This window comes from Pelophylax lessonae (assembly GCF_965119305.1).
Source record: "Pelophylax lessonae genome assembly, chromosome: 13".
In the NCBI taxonomy this organism is placed as follows: domain Eukaryota; kingdom Metazoa; phylum Chordata; class Amphibia; order Anura; family Ranidae; genus Pelophylax; species Pelophylax lessonae.
Window position 1 is genome coordinate 2724016 of NC_138780.1, and position 19290 is coordinate 2743305.

General features: G+C 49.4%; 1 protein-coding gene across 1 annotated transcript; it reads left to right on the plus strand.

Moving 5' to 3' along the window:
* Positions 1–8877: 8877 nt before the first annotated feature.
* Positions 8878–13388, plus strand: PMVK (phosphomevalonate kinase). The gene is made up of 5 exons (XM_082242927.1): positions 8878–9029; positions 10410–10473; positions 12145–12297; positions 12419–12548; positions 13114–13388. Exons 1-5 carry the CDS (start codon positions 8947–8949, stop codon positions 13260–13262), a joined length of 579 nt encoding a protein of 192 aa, XP_082099053.1. The 5' UTR covers positions 8878–8946; the 3' UTR covers positions 13263–13388.
* The last annotated feature ends 5902 nt before the right edge of the window (positions 13389–19290 follow it).

Consider the following 19290-nt stretch of genomic DNA (forward strand, 5'->3'; position numbering starts at 1 on the left):
GGCAAAAGGTCGAAAAGTTCAAGGGGGCCGAATACTTTCGCAAGGCACTGTACTCCTCCTCCTTGTGATTGGGGTAATTCCAGGTATCGGGGGGGGGGGGGGGACCCTCCCATGTGACAGTGCTGGTGCACAGTGATTGGCCCAATGCTGAGGTGCTGAATGGAGGAGGAGGAGGGGGGCATTAAAGTGACTCAAACATATTTGGCCCACAGTGCAAGGGGGAGGGGTAAGGAGATGTGGAATGAGGAAAAGGGGGGGGGGAGAAGTGATGAATGAGGGGGGGGGTGATGGGGGGAGGTGCTTGTATAATAAAGAGGAGGTAAAGAATAAGGAGGGGGCAGTGATGAAGAGGTGATGAATGAAGATGTGACAGGGGAAGGTAAATGAGGAGAGGGAGGTGACAGGGGAATGTGAGTGAGGAGGGGGAAGTGATGGAGGGGGAGGTGGTGAATGAGGAGAGAAGGTGAATGAGGAGGAGATGATGAATGAGGAGGGGGAGATGACAGGGGAGGGTGAGTGAGGAGGGGGAAGTGAGGAATGAGGAGGGGGAGGTGACAGGGGGAGGTGAATGAGGAGGAGATGGATGAGGAGGGGGAGGTGACAGGTGGAGGGGGAGGTGATGAATGAGGAGGGGGCGGTGACAGGGGAAGGTGAATGAGGAGGAGATGGAGGGGGATGTGACAGGGGAAGGTGAATGAGGAGGTGATGAATGAGGAGGGGGAGGTGACAGGGGAAGGTGAATGAGGAGATGGATGAGGAGGGGGAGGTGACAGGGGAAGGTGAATGAGGAGGGGGAGGTGACAGGGGAAGGTGAATGAGGAGGGGGAAGGTGAATGAGGAGGGGGAAGGTGAATGAGGAGGGGGAGGTGATGAATGAGGAGGGGGAGGCGATGAATGAGGAGGGGGAGGCAATGAATGAGGAGGTGATGAATGAGGAGGGGGAGGTGATGAATGAGGAGGGGGAGGTGAATGAGGAGGTGATGAGTGAGGAGGGGGAGGCGATGAATGAGGAGGTGATGAATGAGGAGGGGGAGGCGATGAATGAGGAGGGGGAGGCGATGAATGAGGAGGTGATGAATGAGGAGGGGGAGGTGATGAATGAGGAGGGGGAGGCGATGAATGAGGAGGTGATGAATGAGGAGGGGGAGGCGATGAATGAGGAGGGGGAGGTGAATGAGGAGGTGATGAGTGAGGAGGGGGAGGCGATGAATGAGGAGGGGGAGGTGATGAATGAGGAGGTGATGAATGAGGAGGGGGAGGCGATGAATGAGGAGGGGGAGGTGATGAATGAGGAGGGGGAGGCGATGAATGAGGAGGTGATGAATGAGGAGGGGGAGGCGATGAATGAGGAGGTGATGAATGAGGAGGGGGAGGCGATGAATGAGGAGGTGATGAATGAGGAGGGGGAGGCGATGAATGAGGAGGGGGAGGCGATGAATGAGGAGGTGATGAATGAGGAGGGGGAGGCGATGAATGAGGAGGGGGAGGTGATGAGTGAGGAGGGGGAGGCGATGAATGAGGAGGTGATGAATGAAGAGGTGATGAATGAGGAGGGGGAGGCGATGAATGAGGAGGTGATGAATGAGGAGGGGGAGGTGATGAATGAGGAGGTGATGAATGAGGAGGGGGAGGCGATGAATGAGGAGGTGATGAATGAGGAGGGGGAGGCGATGAATGAGGAGGGGGAGGTGAATGAGGAGGTGATGAGTGAGGAGGGGGAGGCGATGAATGAGGAGGGGGAGGTGATGAATGAGGAGGTGATGAATGAGGAGGGGGAGGCGATGAATGAGGAGGGGGAGGTGATGAATGAGGAGGGGGAGGTGATGAATGAGGAGGGGGAGGCGATGAATGAGGAGGTGATGAATGAGGAGGGGGAGGCGATGAATGAGGAGGGGGAGGTGATGAATGAGGAGGTGATGAATGAGGAGGGGGAGGCGATGAATGAGGAGGTGATGAATGAGGAGGGGGAGGCGATGAATGAGGAGGGGGAGGTGATGAGTGAGGAAGGGGAGGCGATGAATGAGGAGGTGATGAATGAGGAGGGGGAGGCGATGAATGAGGAGGGGGAGGTGAATGAGGAGGTGATGAGTGAGGAGGGGGAGGCGATGAATGAGGAGGCGATGAATGAGGAGGGGGAGGCGATGAATGAGGAGGGGGAGGTGATGAATGAGGAGGGGGAGGTGATGAATGAGGAGGTGATGAATGAGGAGGGGGAGGCGATGAATGAGGAGGTGATGAATGAGGAGGGGGACGCGATGAATGAGGAGGGGGAGGTGATGAATGAGGAGGTGATGAATGAGGAGGGGGAGGCGATGAATGAGGAGGGGGAGGTGATGAGTGAGGAGGGGGAGGCGATGAATGAGGAGGTGATGAATGAGGAGGTGATGAATGAGGAGGGGGAGGCGATGAATGAGGAGGGGGAGGTGAATGAGGAGGTGATGAGTGAGGAGGGGGAGGCGATGAATGAGGAGGGGGAGGTGATGAATGAGGAGGGGGAGGTGATGAATGAGGAGGGGGAGGCGATGAATGAGGAGGTGATGAATGAGGAGGGGGACGCGATGAATGAGGAGGGGGAGGTGATGAATGAGGAGGTGATGAATGAGGAGGGGGAGGCGATGAATGAGGAGGGGGAGGTGATGAGTGAGGAGGGGGAGGCGATGAATGAGGAGGTGATGAATGAGGAGGTGATGAATGAGGAGGGGGAGGCGATGAATGAGGAGGGGGAGGTGAATGAGGAGGTGATGAGTGAGGAGGGGGAGGCGATGAATGAGGAGGTGATGAATGAGGAGGGGGAGGCGATGAATGAGGAGGGGGAGGTGATGAAAGAGGAGGGGGAGGTGATGAATGAGGAGGTGATGAATGAGGAGGGGGAGGCGATGAATGAGGAGGTGATGAATGAGGAGGGGGAGGCGATGAATGAGGAGGGGGAGGTGATGAATGAGGAGGGGGAGGCGATGAATGAGGAGGTGATGAATGAGGAGGGGGAGGCGATGAATGAGGAGGGGGAGGTGAATGAGGAGGTGATGAGTGAGGAGGGGGAGGCGATGAATGAGGAGGGGGAGGTGATGAATGAGGAGGTGATGAATGAGGAGGGGGAGGCGATGAATGAGGAGGGGGAGGTGATGAATGAGGAGGGGGAGGTGATGAATGAGGAGGTGATGAATGAGGAGGGGGAGGCGATGAATGAGGAGGTGATGAATGAGGAGGGGGAGGCGATGAATGAGGAGGGGGAGGTGATGAATGAGGAGGTGATGAATGAGGAGGGGGAGGCGATGAATGAGGAGGTGATGAATGAGGAGGGGGAGGCGATGAATGAGGAGGGGGAGGTGATGAGTGAGGAGGGGGAGGCGATGAATGAGGAGGTGATGAATGAGGAGGGGGAGGCGATGAATGAGGAGGGGGAGGTGAATGAGGAGGTGAGGAGGGGGAGGCGATGAATGAGGAGGTGATGAATGAGTAGGGGGAGGCGATGAATGAGGAGGGGGAGGTGATGAATGAGGAGGGGGAGGTGATGAATGAGGAGGTGATGAATGAGGAGGGGGAGGCGATGAATGAGGAGGTGATGAATGAGGAGGGGGAGGCGATGAATGAGGAGGGGGAGGTGATGAATGAGGAGGGGGAGGCGATGAATGAGGAGGTGATGAATGAGGAGGGGGAGGCGATGAATGAGGAGGGGGAGGTGAATGAGGAGGTGATGAGTGAGGAGGTGATGAATGAAGAGGGGGAGGCGATGAATGAGGAGGGGGAGGTGAATGAGGAGGTGATGACTGAGGAGGGGGAGGCGATGAATGAGGAGGTGATGAATGAGGAGGGGGAGGCGATGAATGAGGAGGGGGAGGCGATGAATGAGGAGGTGATGAATGAGGAGGGGGAGGTGATGAATGAGGAGGGGGAGGCGATGAATGAGGAGGTGATGAATGAGGAGGGGGAGGCGATGAATGAGGAGGGGGAGGTGAATGAGGAGGTGATGAGTGAGGAGGGGGAGGCGATGAATGAGGAGGGGGAGGTGATGAATGAGGAGGTGATGAATGAGGAGGGGGAGGCGATGAATGAGGAGGGGGAGGTGATGAATGAGGAGGGGGAGGTGATGAATGAGGAGGTGATGAATGAGGAGGGGGAGGCGATGAATGAGGAGGTGATGAATGAGGAGGGGGAGGCGATGAATGAGGAGGTGATGAATGAGGAGGGGGAGGCGATGAATGAGGAGGGGGAGGTGATGAGTGAGGAGGGGGAGGCGATGAATGAGGAGGTGATGAATGAGGAGGTGATGAATGAGGAGGGGGAGGCGATGAATGAGGAGGGGGAGGTGAATGAGGAGGTGATGAGTGAGGAGGGGGAGGCGATGAATGAGGAGGTGATGAATGAGGAGGGGGAGGCGATGAATGAGGAGGGGGAGGTGATGAATGAGGAGGGGGAGGTGATGAATGAGGAGGGGGAGGCGATGAATGAGGAGGTGATGAATGAGGAGGGGGAGGCGATGAATGAGGAGGGGGAAGTGATGAATGAGGAGGGGGAGGCGATGAATGAGGAGGGGGAGGCGATGAATGAGGAGGTGATGAATGAGGAGGGGGAGGCGATGAATGAGGAGGGGGAGGCGATGAATGAGGAGGTGATGAATGAGGAGGGGGAGGTGATGAATGAGGAGGGGGAGGCGATGAATGAGGAGGTGATGAATGAGGAGGGGGAGGCGATGAATGAGGAGGGGGAGGTGAATGAGGAGGTGATGAGTGAGGAGGGGGAGGCGATGAATGAGGAGGGGGAGGTGATGAATGAGGAGGTGATGAATGAGGAGGGGGAGGCGATGAATGAGGAGGGGGAGGTGATGAATGAGGAGGGGGAGGTGATGAATGAGGAGGTGATGAATGAGGAGGGGGAGGCGATGAATGAGGAGGTGATGAATGAGGAGGGGGAGGCGATGAATGAGGAGGGGGAGGTGATGAATGAGGAGGTGATGAATGAGGAGGGGGAGGCGATGAATGAGGTGATGAATGAGGAGGGGGAGGCGATGAATGAGGAGGGGGAGGTGATGAGTGAGGAGGGGGAGGCGATGAATGAGGAGGTGATGAATGAGGAGGTGATGAATGAGGAGGGGGAGGCGATGAATGAGGAGGGGGAGGTGAATGAGGAGGTGATGAGTGAGGAGGGGGAGGCGATGAATGAGGAGGTGATGAATGAGGAGGGGGAGGCGATGAATGAGGAGGGGGAGGTGATGAATGAGGAGGGGGAGGTGATGAATGAGGAGGTGATGAATGAGGAGGGGGAGGCGATGAATGAGGAGGTGATGAATGAGGAGGGGGAGGCGATAAATGAGGAGGGGGAGGTGATGAATGAGGAGGTGATGAATGAGGAGGGGGAGGCGATGAATGAGGAGGTGATGAATGAGGAGGGGGAGGTGATGAATGAGGAGGGGGAGGCGATGAATGAGGAGGTGATGAATGAGGAGGGGGAGGCGATGAATGAGGAGGGGGAGGTGAATGAGGAGGTGATGAGTGAGGAGGGGGAGGCGATGAATGAGGAGGGGGAGGTGATGAATGAGGAGGTGATGAATGAGGAGGGGGAGGCGATGAATGAGGAGGGGGAGGTGATGAATGAGGAGGGGGAGGTGATGAATGAGGAGGTGATGAATGAGGAGGGGGAGGCGATGAATGAGGAGGTGATGAATGAGGAGGTGATGAATGAGGAGGTGATGAATGAGGAGGGGGAGGCGATGAATGAGGAGGGGGAGGTGAATGAGGAGGTGATGAGTGAGGAGGGGGAGGCGATGAATGAGGAGGTGATGAATGAGGAGGGGGAGGCGATGAATGAGGAGGGGGAGGTGATGAATGAGGAGGTGATGAATGAGGAGGGGGAGGCGATGAATGAGGAGGTGATGAATGAGGAGGGGGAGGCGATGAATGAGGAGGTGATGAATGAGGAGGGGGAGGCGATGAATGAGGAGGGGGAGGTGATGAATGAGGAGGGGGAGGTGATGAATGAGGAGGTGATGAATGAGGAGGGGGAGGCGATGAATGAGGAGGTGATGAATGAGGAGGTGATGAATGAGGAGGGGGAGGCGATGAATGAGGAGGGGGAGGTGAATGAGGAGGTGATGAGTGAGGAGGGGGAGGCGATGAATGAGGAGGTGATGAATGAGGAGGGGGAGGCGATGAATGAGGAGGGGGAGGTGATGAATGAGGAGGGGGAGGTGATGAATGAGGAGGTGATGAATGAGGAGGGGGAGGCGATGAATGAGGAGGTAATGAATGAGGAGGGGGAGGCGATGAATGAGGAGGGGGAGGCGATGAATGAGGAGGTGATGAATGAGGAGGGGGAGGCGATGAATGAGGAGGTGATGAATGAGGAGGGGGAGGCGATGAATGAGGAGGTGATGAATGAGGAGGGGGAGGTGATGAATGAGGAGGGGGAGGCGATGAATGAGGAGGTGATGAATGAGGAGGGGGAGGCGATGAATGAGGAGGGGGAGGTGAATGAGGAGGTGATGAGTGAGGAGGGGGAGGCGATGAATGAGGAGGGGGAGGTGATGAATGAGGAGGTGATGAATGAGGAGGGGGAGGCGATGAATGAGGAGGGGGAGGTGATGAATGAGGAGGGGGAGGTGATGAATGAGGAGGTGATGAATGAGGAGGGGGAGGCGATGAATGAGGAGGTGATGAATGAGGAGGGGGAGGCGATGAATGAGGAGGGGGAGGTGATGAATGAGGAGGTGATGAATGAGGAGGGGGAGGCGATGAATGAGGAGGTGATGAATGAGGAGGGGGAGGCGATGAATGAGGAGGGGGAGGTGATGAGTTAGGAGGGGGAGGCGATGAATGAGGAGGTGATGAATGAGGAGGTGATGAATGAGGAGGGGGAGGCGATGAATGAGGAGGGGGAGGTGAATGAGGAGGTGATGAGTGAGGAGGGGGAGGCGATGAATGAGGAGGTGATGAATGAGGAGGGGGAGGCGATGAATGAGGAGGGGGAGGTGATGAATGAGGAGGGGGAGGTGATGAATGAGGAGGTGATGAATGAGGAGGGGGAGGCGATGAATGAGGAGGTGATGAATGAGGAGGGGGAGGCGATAAATGAGGAGGGGGAGGTGATGAATGAGGAGGTGATGAATGAGGAGGGGGAGGCGATGAATGAGGAGGTGATGAATGAGGAGGGGGAGGTGATGAATGAGGAGGGGGAGGCGATGAATGAGGAGGTGATGAATGAGGAGGGGGAGGCGATGAATGAGGAGGGGGAGGTGAATGAGGAGGTGATGAGTGAGGAGGGGGAGGCGATGAATGAGGAGGGGGAGGTGATGAATGAGGAGGTGATGAATGAGGAGGGGGAGGCGATGAATGAGGAGGGGGAGGTGATGAATGAGGAGGGGGAGGTGATGAATGAGGAGGTGATGAATGAGGAGGGGGAGGCGATGAATGAGGAGGTGATGAATGAGGAGGTGATGAATGAGGAGGTGATGAATGAGGAGGGGGAGGCGATGAATGAGGAGGGGGAGGTGAATGAGGAGGTGATGAGTGAGGAGGGGGAGGCGATGAATGAGGAGGTGATGAATGAGGAGGGGGAGGCGATGAATGAGGAGGGGGAGGTGATGAATGAGGAGGTGATGAATGAGGAGGGGGAGGCGATGAATGAGGAGGTGATGAATGAGGAGGGGGAGGCGATGAATGAGGAGGTGATGAATGAGGAGGGGGAGGCGATGAATGAGGAGGGGGAGGTGATGAATGAGGAGGGGGAGGTGATGAATGAGGAGGTGATGAATGAGGAGGGGGAGGCGATGAATGAGGAGGTGATGAATGAGGAGGTGATGAATGAGGAGGGGGAGGCGATGAATGAGGAGGGGGAGGTGAATGAGGAGGTGATGAGTGAGGAGGGGGAGGCGATGAATGAGGAGGTGATGAATGAGGAGGGGGAGGCGATGAATGAGGAGGGGGAGGTGATGAATGAGGAGGTGATGAATGAGGAGGGGGAGGCGATGAATGAGGAGGTGATGAATGAGGAGGGGGAGGCGATGAATGAGGAGGGGGAGGTGATGAATGAGGAGGGGGAGGTGATGAATGAGGAGGTGATGAATGAGGAGGGGGAGGCGATGAATGAGGAGGTGATGAATGAGGAGGTGATGAATGAGGAGGGGGAGGCGATGAATGAGGAGGGGGAGGTGAATGAGGAGGTGATGAGTGAGGAGGGGGAGGCGATGAATGAGGAGGTGATGAATGAGGAGGGGGAGGCGATGAATGAGGAGGGGGAGGTGATGAATGAGGAGGGGGAGGTGATGAATGAGGAGGTGATGAATGAGGAGGGGGAGGCGATGAATGAGGAGGTAATGAATGAGGAGGGGGAGGCGATGAATGAGGAGGGGGAGGCGATGAATGAGGAGGTGATGAATGAGGAGGGGGAGGCGATGAATGAGGAGGTGATGAATGAGGAGGGGGAGGCGATGAATGAGGAGGGGGAGGTGAATGAGGAGGTGATGAGTGAGGAGGGGGAGGTGATGAATGAGGAGGGGGTGGAGGTGACACTACATTGAGGATGATACATGGGGGGGGTAGAATGTCCCCTCCCCCATCTTTGGGGTGAATGATTGCAGTGGGGTCACAGTTATCAGTGACCCTAAATCCTCCCTGACCTCTGACCCCGGGGGGGGAGGGGTAGAACACCCTCAACATCAACGAAATGCAAATACATCGTATCCCCCTTATAGGGGGGGGTCAGATGGGGGAGGGGTGTGAATTGCCCCCTCGGGGGTTGATTGGCTCAGGGATCGGAGGGGAGGGGTGCACGTGGAGTGAGAGGGCGGGGCAGACGGACATGAGATTTATAGGTGGGCGGAGCATGAAAGCTGTGTGATGTCAGGGGCGTTGCCGGACGAATGGCGTCCTGCGATGTGGGCGGGGCCTGATGGCATGATTGCCTTGAAGGGTGGAGCGGAGAGGTGGTGGGCGGGGCTCCGGTGTGGAGGAGATGGCGGCTCCTCGGTTGATTTTGGTGTTCAGCGGGAAGAGAAAATCCGGGAAAGATTTCATCACCGACCGACTACAAGAGAGGTTCCGCCCCCCGGAGACTGAGGGGGGAGGGGGGACTAAAGCTTTTGGGATGACAGATATTAGGACACGCCTCTTACCCCTCCCCCATGTCTAACCAATTTCTATGACCCCTCCCCCATTATATCTCTGACCCCTCCCCTATTATATCTCTGACCCCTCCCCTATTATATCTCTGACCCCTCCCCTATTATATCTCTGACCCCTCCTCTATTATATCTCTGACCCCTCCCCCATTATATCTCTGACCCCTCCCCTATTATATCTCTGACCCCTCCTCTATTATATCTCTGACCCCTTCCCTATTATATCTCTGACCCCTCCCCCATTATATCTCTGACCCCTCCCCATTTATATCTCTGACTCCTCCTCTGTTATATCTCCAACCCCTCCTCTATTATATCTCTGACCCCTCCCCTATTATATCTCTGACCCCTCCCCTATTATATCTCTGACCCCTCCCCATTATATCTCTGACCCCTCCCCCATTATATCTCTGACCCCTCCCCCATTATATCTCTGACCCCTCCCCCATTATATCTCTGACCCCTCCCCATTTATATCTCTGACTCCTCCTCTGTTATATCTCCAACCCCTCCTCTATTATATCTCCGACCCCTCCCCTATTATATCTCTGACCCCTCCCCTATTATATCTCTGACCCCTCCCCATTATATCTCTGACCCCTCCCCCATTATATCTCTGACCCCTCCCCCATTATATCTCTGACCCCTCCCCATTTATATCTCTGACTCCTCCTCTGTTATATCTCCAACCCCTCCTCTATTATATCTCTGACCCCTCCTCTATTATATCTCTGACCCCTCCTCTATTATATCTCTGAACCCTCCCCCATTATATCTCTGACCCCTCCCCATTTATATCTCTGACTCCTCCCCTATTATATCTCTGACCCCTCCTCTATTATATCTCTGACTCCTCCCCTATTATATCTCTGACCCCTCCTCTATTATATCTCTGAACCCTCCCCCATTATATCTCTGACCCCTCCCCATTTATATCTCTGACTCCTCCCCTATTATATCTCTGACCCCTCCTCTATTATATCTCTGAACCCTCCCCCATTATATCTGACCCTTCCCCCATTATATCTGACCCCTCCTCTATTATGTCTCTGACCCCTCCCTATTATATCTCTGACCCCTCCCCCATTATATCTGACCCCTCCCCCATTATATCTGACCCCTCCTCTATTATATCTTTGACTCCTCCCCATTATGTCTGGTTCTTTCCCCATTATGTCTCTGACCCCTCCCCTATTATGTCTCTGGCCCCTCCCTCATTATGTCTTTGACCCCCTCCCCCATGTCTCTATCTCCTCCCATATCATGTGTCTGACCCCTCCCCTGTTCTATCTTCCAGCCTCGGCGGTGACACGTGCGCCATCCTGCGTCTCTCGGGGCCCCTGAAGAAGCAGTTTGCTGAGGTAAGTGCCGGGATGTCCCCCTATATAAGGGCCCCGCCCTGTACTCCGCCCCTCTATATGTCCCCCTATATAAGGGCCCCGCCCTGTACTCCGCCCCCTCTATATGTCCCCCTATATAAGGGCCCCGCCCTGTACTCCGCCCCTCTATATGTCCCCCTATATAAGGGCCCCGCCCTGTACTCCGCCCCCTCTATATGTCCCCCTATATAAGGGCCCGCCCTGTACTCCGCCCCCTCTATATGTCCCCCTATATAAGGGCCCCGCCCTGTACTCCGCCCCCTCTATATGTCCCCCTATATAAGGACCCGCCCTGTACTCCACCCCCTCTATATGTCCCCCTATATAAGGGCCCCGCCCTGTACTCCACCCCCTCTATATGTCCCCCTATATAAGGGCCCCGCCCTGTACTCCACCCCTCTATATGTCCCCCTATATAAGGTCCCCGCCCTGTACTCCGCCCCCTCTATATGTCCCCCTATATAAGGACACGCCCTGTACTCCTCCCCCTCTATATGTCCCTCTCTATAAGGGCCCCGCCTTGTACTCTGCCCCCTTAATATGTCCCCCTATATAAGGGTCCGCCCTGTACTCCTCCCCCTCTATATGTCCCCCTATATAAGGACCCGCCCTGTACTCCACCCCCTCTATATGTCCCCCTATATAAGTGCCCGCCCTGTACTCCACCCCCTCTATATGTCCCCCTATATAAGGGCCCACCCTTTACTCCACCCCCTCTATATGTCCCCCTATATAAGGACCCGCCCTGTACTCCTCCCCCTCTATATGTCCCCCTATATAAGGGCCCCGCCCTGTACTCCGCCCCCTCTAAATGTCCCCCTATATAAGGGCCCGCCCTGTGCTCTGCCCCCTCTATATGTCCCCCTATATAAGGGCCCACCCTGTGCTCCTCCCCCTCTATATGTCCCCCTATATAAGGGCCCGCCCTGTACTCCGCCCCCTCTATATGTCCCCCTATATAAGGGCCCCACCCTCTACTCCTCCCCCTCTATATGTCCCCCTATATAAGGGCCCGCCCTGTACTCCGCCCCCTCTATATGTCCCTCTCTATAAGGGCCCCGCCTTGTACTCCGCCCCCTCTATATGTCCCCCTATATAAGGGCCCGCCCTGTGCTCTGCCCCCTCTATATGTCCCTTTCTATAAGGGCCCCGCCTTGTACTCTGCCCCCTTAATATGTCCCCCTATATAAGGGCCCGCCCTGTACTCCTCCCCCTCTATATGTCCCCCTATATAAGGACCCGCCCTGTACTCCACCCCCTCTATATGTCCCCCTATATAAGGGCCCGCCCTGTACTCCACCCCCTCTATATGTCCCCCTATATAAGGGCCCACCCTGTACTCTGCCCCCTCTATATGTCCCCCTATATAAGGACCCGCCCTGTACTCCTCCCCCTCTATATGTCCCCCTATATAAGGGCCCGCCCTGTACTCCGCCCCCTCTATATGTCCCCCTATATAAGGGCCCCACCCTCTACTCCTCCCCCTCTATATGTCCCCCTATATAAGGGCCCGCCCTGTACTCCTCCCCCTCTATATGTCCCCCTATGTAAGGGCCCTGCCCTGTGCTCCTCCCCCTCTATATGTCCCCCTATATCAGGACCCGCCCTGTACTCTGCCCCCTCTATATCTCGCTCTCCTCCCCCCCCCTCCAGGAACGCGGTTTGGACTTCCATCGCCTGTTGGACGCCAGTGAATACAAAGAGACGTACCGAGCCGCCATGATCCGCTGGGGGGAGGAGAAGAGGAACTCCGACCCCGGCTTCTTCTGCCGCCTCATCGTGGAGGGCGTGACCCAGCCAGTGTGGGTACGAATTCTCCGCCCACAGGGCAACCTATCCCATCCCATTAATCCTTCATAGGCTCCACCCACCAGGGGCCACACTGCCCTCCCACTGAATCTGCTGACACTTCCTTCTCTCCAATCAGATCATCAGCGACGCCCGGAGGCGGTCCGACGTGGAATGGTTCCTCTCCTCGTACCGCGCCGCAACACGGACCGTGCGCGTGGAGGCGTCACCCGAAACCCGGAGAGCCAGAGGGTGGGAGTACACCCCGGGTGAGGAACTTTACCCCTCCATTCTACCCCAATCCCTACATCAGAGTCCCCCCCCTACATCAGAGTCCCCCCCCTACATCAGAGTCCCCCCCTACATCAGAGTCCCCCCCCCTACATCAGAGCCCCCCCTACATCAGAGTCCCCCCCTACATCAGACTCCCCCCCTACATCAGAGTCCCCCCCCACATCAGACTCCCCCCCCCTACATCAGAGTCCCCCCACCATCAGATCCCCCCCACCATCAGAGTTCCCCCCTACATCGGACTCCCCCCCCCACATCAGAGTCCCCCCCATACATCAGAGTCCCCCCCATACATCAGAGTCCCCCCCATACATCAGACTCCCCCCCTACATCAGAGTCCCCCCACCATCAGATCCCCCCCACCATCAGAGTCCCCCCCCCTACATCAGACTCCCACCCCCCCACATCAGACCCCCCCTCCTACATCAGAGTCCCCCCCCCTCCCACATCAGAGTCCCCCCTTACATCAGGCCCCCCCTCTTCTATATTCACTCACCTCTGATTCTCTGTAGATAATCGCCGTTTTGTTTTTCTATTTGGCAGAGGTGGATGAGGCGGAGTCAGAGTGCGGTCTGGACACCGGCGTGACGTTTGATTGGATCATCTCCAATGACGGCGATCAGAGCGCCCTGGAGGAGCAGCTCCACCAACTGACTGCCTTCATCCGGAGCAAGCTGACCGCGGAGGTGTGACCCGCCCATGGGAGTGGCATTGCCTTGTAGGCGGAGCATCATCAGGGAAACGCCCTCCGATCGCTGCGACAAATCGGACATAATTTACAATAATTATCTGTCGGGCTGCTGGGAGGAGCCAAGTAGGAGGAGGAGTTCCTGTATCCCGTGTACAGATGGGGCGGAGCTTGGGGGGGGCGTCGATCATAAATACATTACTGGTACTGATCCATTAATTAAAGGGCCAGTCCACCCCAAAGTGACGTTTCTGGACTGGTGCCTGCTGGGACTTGTAGTGCGTTGGCAGCTTGGCCCCTCCCCCCTAATAAATGATTCCAATGATTTGATGAGTTTTTGTTTCCTGTGTGGGCGGGGCACTTGGTGAATTCCAGAGCCAATGAATAGGAATAATTGCTGACCCGCGCTCATCAGACTCCGCCCACATTGTCTGAGATTACTGGGGGTCATTCCATTATACTGTGCGGGGGAGGGGGACTAGGATGACCCCCCCCCCCCCCAGGATTAGAGGAAGATGGGTATGACCCCAGAAACCTCCATTGTGGTGTGAGATGAGACCATATAAAGGGGCCCCCAGAACCCTCACTGTACCCAGAGAGGACCCCTCAACGGCTCTCCTCCCCCGACTCCAATTTGGGGTTCCCTATAGCCAATCAGCAAAAAGTATGGCAGGGGCCCTAAGGACATCACTGGGACCCTTATCCAAGCACCTGAGGGGCCCTAGGAGTTCCCCTGACCACCTCACCCTGTGTGTGGCCCCTGGCTGAAGCATTTGAGGGCCCAAGTAACAGCTCTGGAATAAGATCACTCAGGGGCCCCTTGTGAAGACATTTAGGGGCCCCCTGGAGACACTCCTGTGTCTGAGCCATCATATGGACTCTATTAGGGGCCCCTAAGGACCGCCACACTGCGCTGACTATAGTGAGGGGCTCCGGGAAGCTCTCTGCATCGGGAACCATGAGGGGCCCCTGGTAACGCCATAGGGGCCACAGGAAATAAAGATACCCATTGTGGTGTGGGGGCCCCTCTCATGGGATGTAATCTTATAAAAGGGGCCCTCAGACCCCTCACTTTACCCAGAGTAGACCTCCATTTTCTATCTATCATATTTTATTCCATTTTTTAATTTCTTGTCTATTTTGTTCTGTTTTACTCTATTCTTTTCTATTCTATTCTATTATTTTCTGTTCTTTGCTTGTTTTATTCTTATACATTCGATTCCTTTTATTTTCTATTATATTGTATTCTTTTCTTGTATTTTCTATTCTATTATTTTACTCCAATTCACGGTTTTCTATTCTATTCCTTTATTTTTCTGTTCCATTCTATTCTATTATTTTCTGTTCTATTCTTTTTTTTTTTTCTATTCTATTTTATTCCATTTTTTAATTTCTTGTCTATTTTGTTCTGTTTTACTCTATTCTTTTATTTTCTATTCTATTATTTTCTATTCTTTTCTTCTCTATTCTATTCTTTTATTTTCTATTCTGTTATTTTCTGTTCTTTTCTTCTCTATTCTATTCTTTTATTTTCTATTCTTTTATTTTCTATTCTGTTATTTTCTGTTCTTTGCTTGTTTTATTCTTATACACTCGATTCCTTTTATTTTCTATTATATTGTATTCTTTTCTTGTATTTTCTATTCTATTATTTTACTCCAATTCACGGTTTTCTATTCTATTCCTTTATTTTTCTGTTCCATTCTATTCTATTATTTTCTGTTCTATTCTTTTTTTTTTTCTATTCTATTTTATTCCATTTTTTAATTTCTTGTCTATTTTGTTCTGTTTTACTCTATTCTTTTATTTTCTATTCTATTATTTTCTATTCTTTTCTTCTCTATTCTATTCTTTTATTTTCTATTCTGTTATTTTCTATTCTATTTTTTTCTGTTCTTTGCTTGTTTTATTCTTATACATTCAATTCCTTTTATTTTCTATTATATTGTATTCTTTTCTTGTATTTTCTATTCTATTATTTTACTCCAATTCACGGTTTTCTATTCTATTCCTTTATTTTTCTGTTCCATTCTATTCTATTATTTTCTGTTCTATTCTTTTTTTTTTTTTCTATTCTATTTTATTCCATTTTTTTATTTCTTGTCTATTTTGTTCTGTTTTACTCTATTCTTTTATTTTCTATTCTATTATTTTCTATTCTTTTCTTCTCTATTCTATTCTTTTATTTTCTATTCTATTATTTTCTATTCTTTTCTTCTCTATTCTATTCTTTTATTTTCTATTCTATTATTTTCTATTCTTTTCTTCTCTATTCTATTCTTTTATTTTCTATTCTTTTATTTTCTATTCTATCATTTTCTATTCTTTTCTTCTCTATTCTATTCTTTTATTTTCTATTCTTTTATTTTCTATTCTGTTATTTTCTGTTCTTTGCTTGTTTTATTCTTATACATTCGATTCCTTTATTTTCTATTATATTGTATTCTTTTCTTGTATTTTCTATTCTATTTTGTTCCGTTTTACTCTTTTCTATTCTGTTTTTTGTATTATATTCTATTTTTTTCTATTCTATTATTTTACGGTTTTCTATTCTTTTCTTTTCCCTATTCTATTCCTTTATTTTTCTGTTCCATTCTTTTTTTTTTTTTTTCTATTTTATTCTATTCTTGTTTTCGATTTCAGATTCATTTTTTCGAATCCAATGTGAATTTAGTTTGGTTATTTTGGATTTGTTACAATTGGGAAATTCGGATACATCGGAATATCAGAACAATGAATACATTTGTCGGAATGTTGTTTGAGAAGGAAGTGCAGATATCTATTTGGGGGGGGGGGGGTGACCCGGGGGGGGGGGGGGGTTACCCCTGTTCATGGTGACGGCTCACCAGGAGTGCCAATATTACCAAGGAGGACAATCACTCCCCTCCCCCCACCCTGTGATCATCAGGAGGACCAACAATAAAGACAAAGGGGCTGCACCTCCCCCGCCCTCCTCAAAGACCCCCCACAGTGATTGATGGGAGGAATATACAGCCGTCACCCCCACCTCTAGGATGATTCTGCATTATCCTGGCACAAGCATGCAGCCAGTGACGGCATTTCTCCCCATCTGTATATTTTGGATGGAGGGGGGAGGGGTTAGAACCCCTGTTGTGTTTTTATTGCTGTATGTGTCCCCGTGAGGGAGATTCACCCCCCTATCTGTCCTCTTATCAACCAAAGAGAAAGGAAATCCCACATTTTGGGTTGTCACCAGAACAGGAATAGAGGGGGAATCTTCCAATGGGGACACTGGTTCTGGTGGCACTCACTTCCTGTTTTGGCTATGTAACAGGAAGTGAAGAAAAAATCTCTCCATTGGGGACACTAGTTCTGGTGACACTCACTTCCTGTTTTGGCTATGTAACAGGAAGTGAAGGGAAAGCTCCCCAGTGGGGACAGGAAGGGAAATCTCCCCAAAGGGGACACTAGTTCTGGTGACACTCACTTCCTGTTTTGGGTATGTAACAGGAAGTGAAGATAAATCTCACCAAAGAGGACAGAAAGTGAAATCTCCCCAATGGGGACACTAGTTTAGGTGACACTCACTTCCTGTTTTGGCTATGTGACAGGAAGTGAAGATAAATCTCCCCAACGGGGACAGAAAGTTAAATCTCCCCAATGGGTACACTAGTTCTGGTGACACTCACTTCCTGTTTTGGTGATGGGACAGGAAGTGAAAAGAAAGATCCCCAATTGGGACACTAGTCATGATGGCACTCACTTTCTGTTTTGGCTATGGGACAGGAAGTGAAGGGAAATACCCCCAATGGGGACAGGAAGTGAAATCTCCCCAGTAGGGCGACTAGTCCTGGTGACACTCACTTCCTGTTTTGGCTATAAGACAGGAAGTCAAATCGCAGCATCGCATGCCTGCGCAATTGTCAGTTAAAGTAACGCAGTGGCGTATCGCAAAAAATAGCCTGGACATTAAGGAGGTAAAATCTTCTGGTTCAGAAATGGTTAAATAAAAAAAGAAAAAAATAATTTTTGCTACAAAAATACTTAAAACCCCCAAATATATATAATTATTTATTATATTAATAATAATAATAATATAATTATATATATATATATATAATAATATATAAAATATTAATATATATAATATATAATATAATATATATATAATATAATATAATTAATTATTAATATATAAATATATATATTTTTTTAATTGCATGTTAAAAAAAACACTGCGCAAATACCTTGTGACATACAAGAATTGCAGCGATCACCATTTTATTCCCTAGGATCTCTGCTAAAAAAATATTTAAAATGTAATAAATTTTAAATTTAATTTGAAAAAAAAAAAAAACAATTTTTTGCTAGAGAATTACTTAGAACCTCCCATATATATATATATATATATATATATATATATATATATATATATATATATATATATATAGTTTATTTATTTTTTTTAATTGCGTTTTAAAAATGGCTGCGCAAATACCGTGTGACGTACAAGAATGGCAACGACTGCCATTTTATTCTCTGGGGTCTCTGCTAAATATATATAACTTTTTTTGCTGGAAAATTACTTAGGAACCCCCAAACATTATTATATATAATTTTATTTTTAAATTGCCTTTAAAAAACGGCTGCGCAAATACCGTGTGACATACAAAAATTGCAACGATCGCCATTTTATTCCCTGGGATCTCTGCTAAAAAATATTTAAAGTGTAATAAATTTCAAATGCAATTTAAAAAAAAAAAAACAATTTTTTGCTAGAGAATTACTTAGAACCTCCCATTATATATATATATAGTTCATTTATTTTTTATTGCGCTTGAAAAACTGCTGCGCAATTACCGTGTGACGTACAAAAATTGCAGCAATCGCAATTTTATTCCCTAGGGTCTCTGCTAAAAAAAATATTTAAAATGTAATAAATTTCAAATGCAATTTAAAAAAAAAAAAAACAATTTTTTGCTAGAGAATTACTTAGAACCTCCCATTATATATATAGTTTATTTATTTTTTATTTTTAAATGCGTTTGAAAGACTGCTGCGCAAATACCGTGTGACGTACAAGAATTGTAACGATCGCCATTTTATTCCCTAGGATCTCTGCTAAAAATATTTAAAATGTAATAAATTTCAGATGCAATTAAAAAAAAAAAAAAAACTATTTTTTGCTAGAGAATTCCTTAGAACCTCCCATTATATATATATACCTTGTTGCATACAAAAATTGCAACGATCGCCATTTTATTCCCTAGGGTCTCTGCTAAAAAAAATATTTAAAATGTAATACATTTCAAATGCAATTTAAAAAAAAAAAACTATTTTTTGCTAGAAAATTATTTAGAACCTCCCATTATATATCTAGTTTATTTATTTTTTATTTTTAACTGCGTTTGAAAAACTGCTGCGCAATTACCGTGTGACGTACAAAAATTGCAGCAATCGCAATTTTATTCCCTAGGGTCTCTGCTAAAAATATTTAAAATGTAATACATTTCAGATGCAATTAAAAAAAAAAAAAACGATTTATATATATATATATAACTTTTTTTGCTGGAAAATTGCTTAAGAATCCCCAAACATTATTATATATAATTTATTTATTTTTAAATTGCGTTTGAAAAACGGCTGCGCAGATACCTTGTGACATACAAAAATTGCAGCGATCGCCATTTTATTCCCTAGGATCTCTGCTAATAAAATATTTAAAATGTAATAAATTTCAAATGCAATTTAAAATATAAATATATTTTTTGCTAGAAAATTATTTAGAACCTCCCATTATATATATATATAGTTTATTTATTTTTTATTTTTAAATGCGTTTGAAAAACTGCTGCGCAAATACCGTGTGACGTACAAAAATTGCAGCAATTGCAATTTTATTCCCTAGGGTCTCTGCTAAAAATATTTAAAATGTAATAAATTTCAAATGCAATTAAAAAAAAAAAAAAACGATTTTTTGCTAGAGAATTCCTTAGAACCTCCCATTATATATATATATATACCTTGTTGCATACAAAAATTGCAACGATCGCCATTTTATTCCCTAGGAT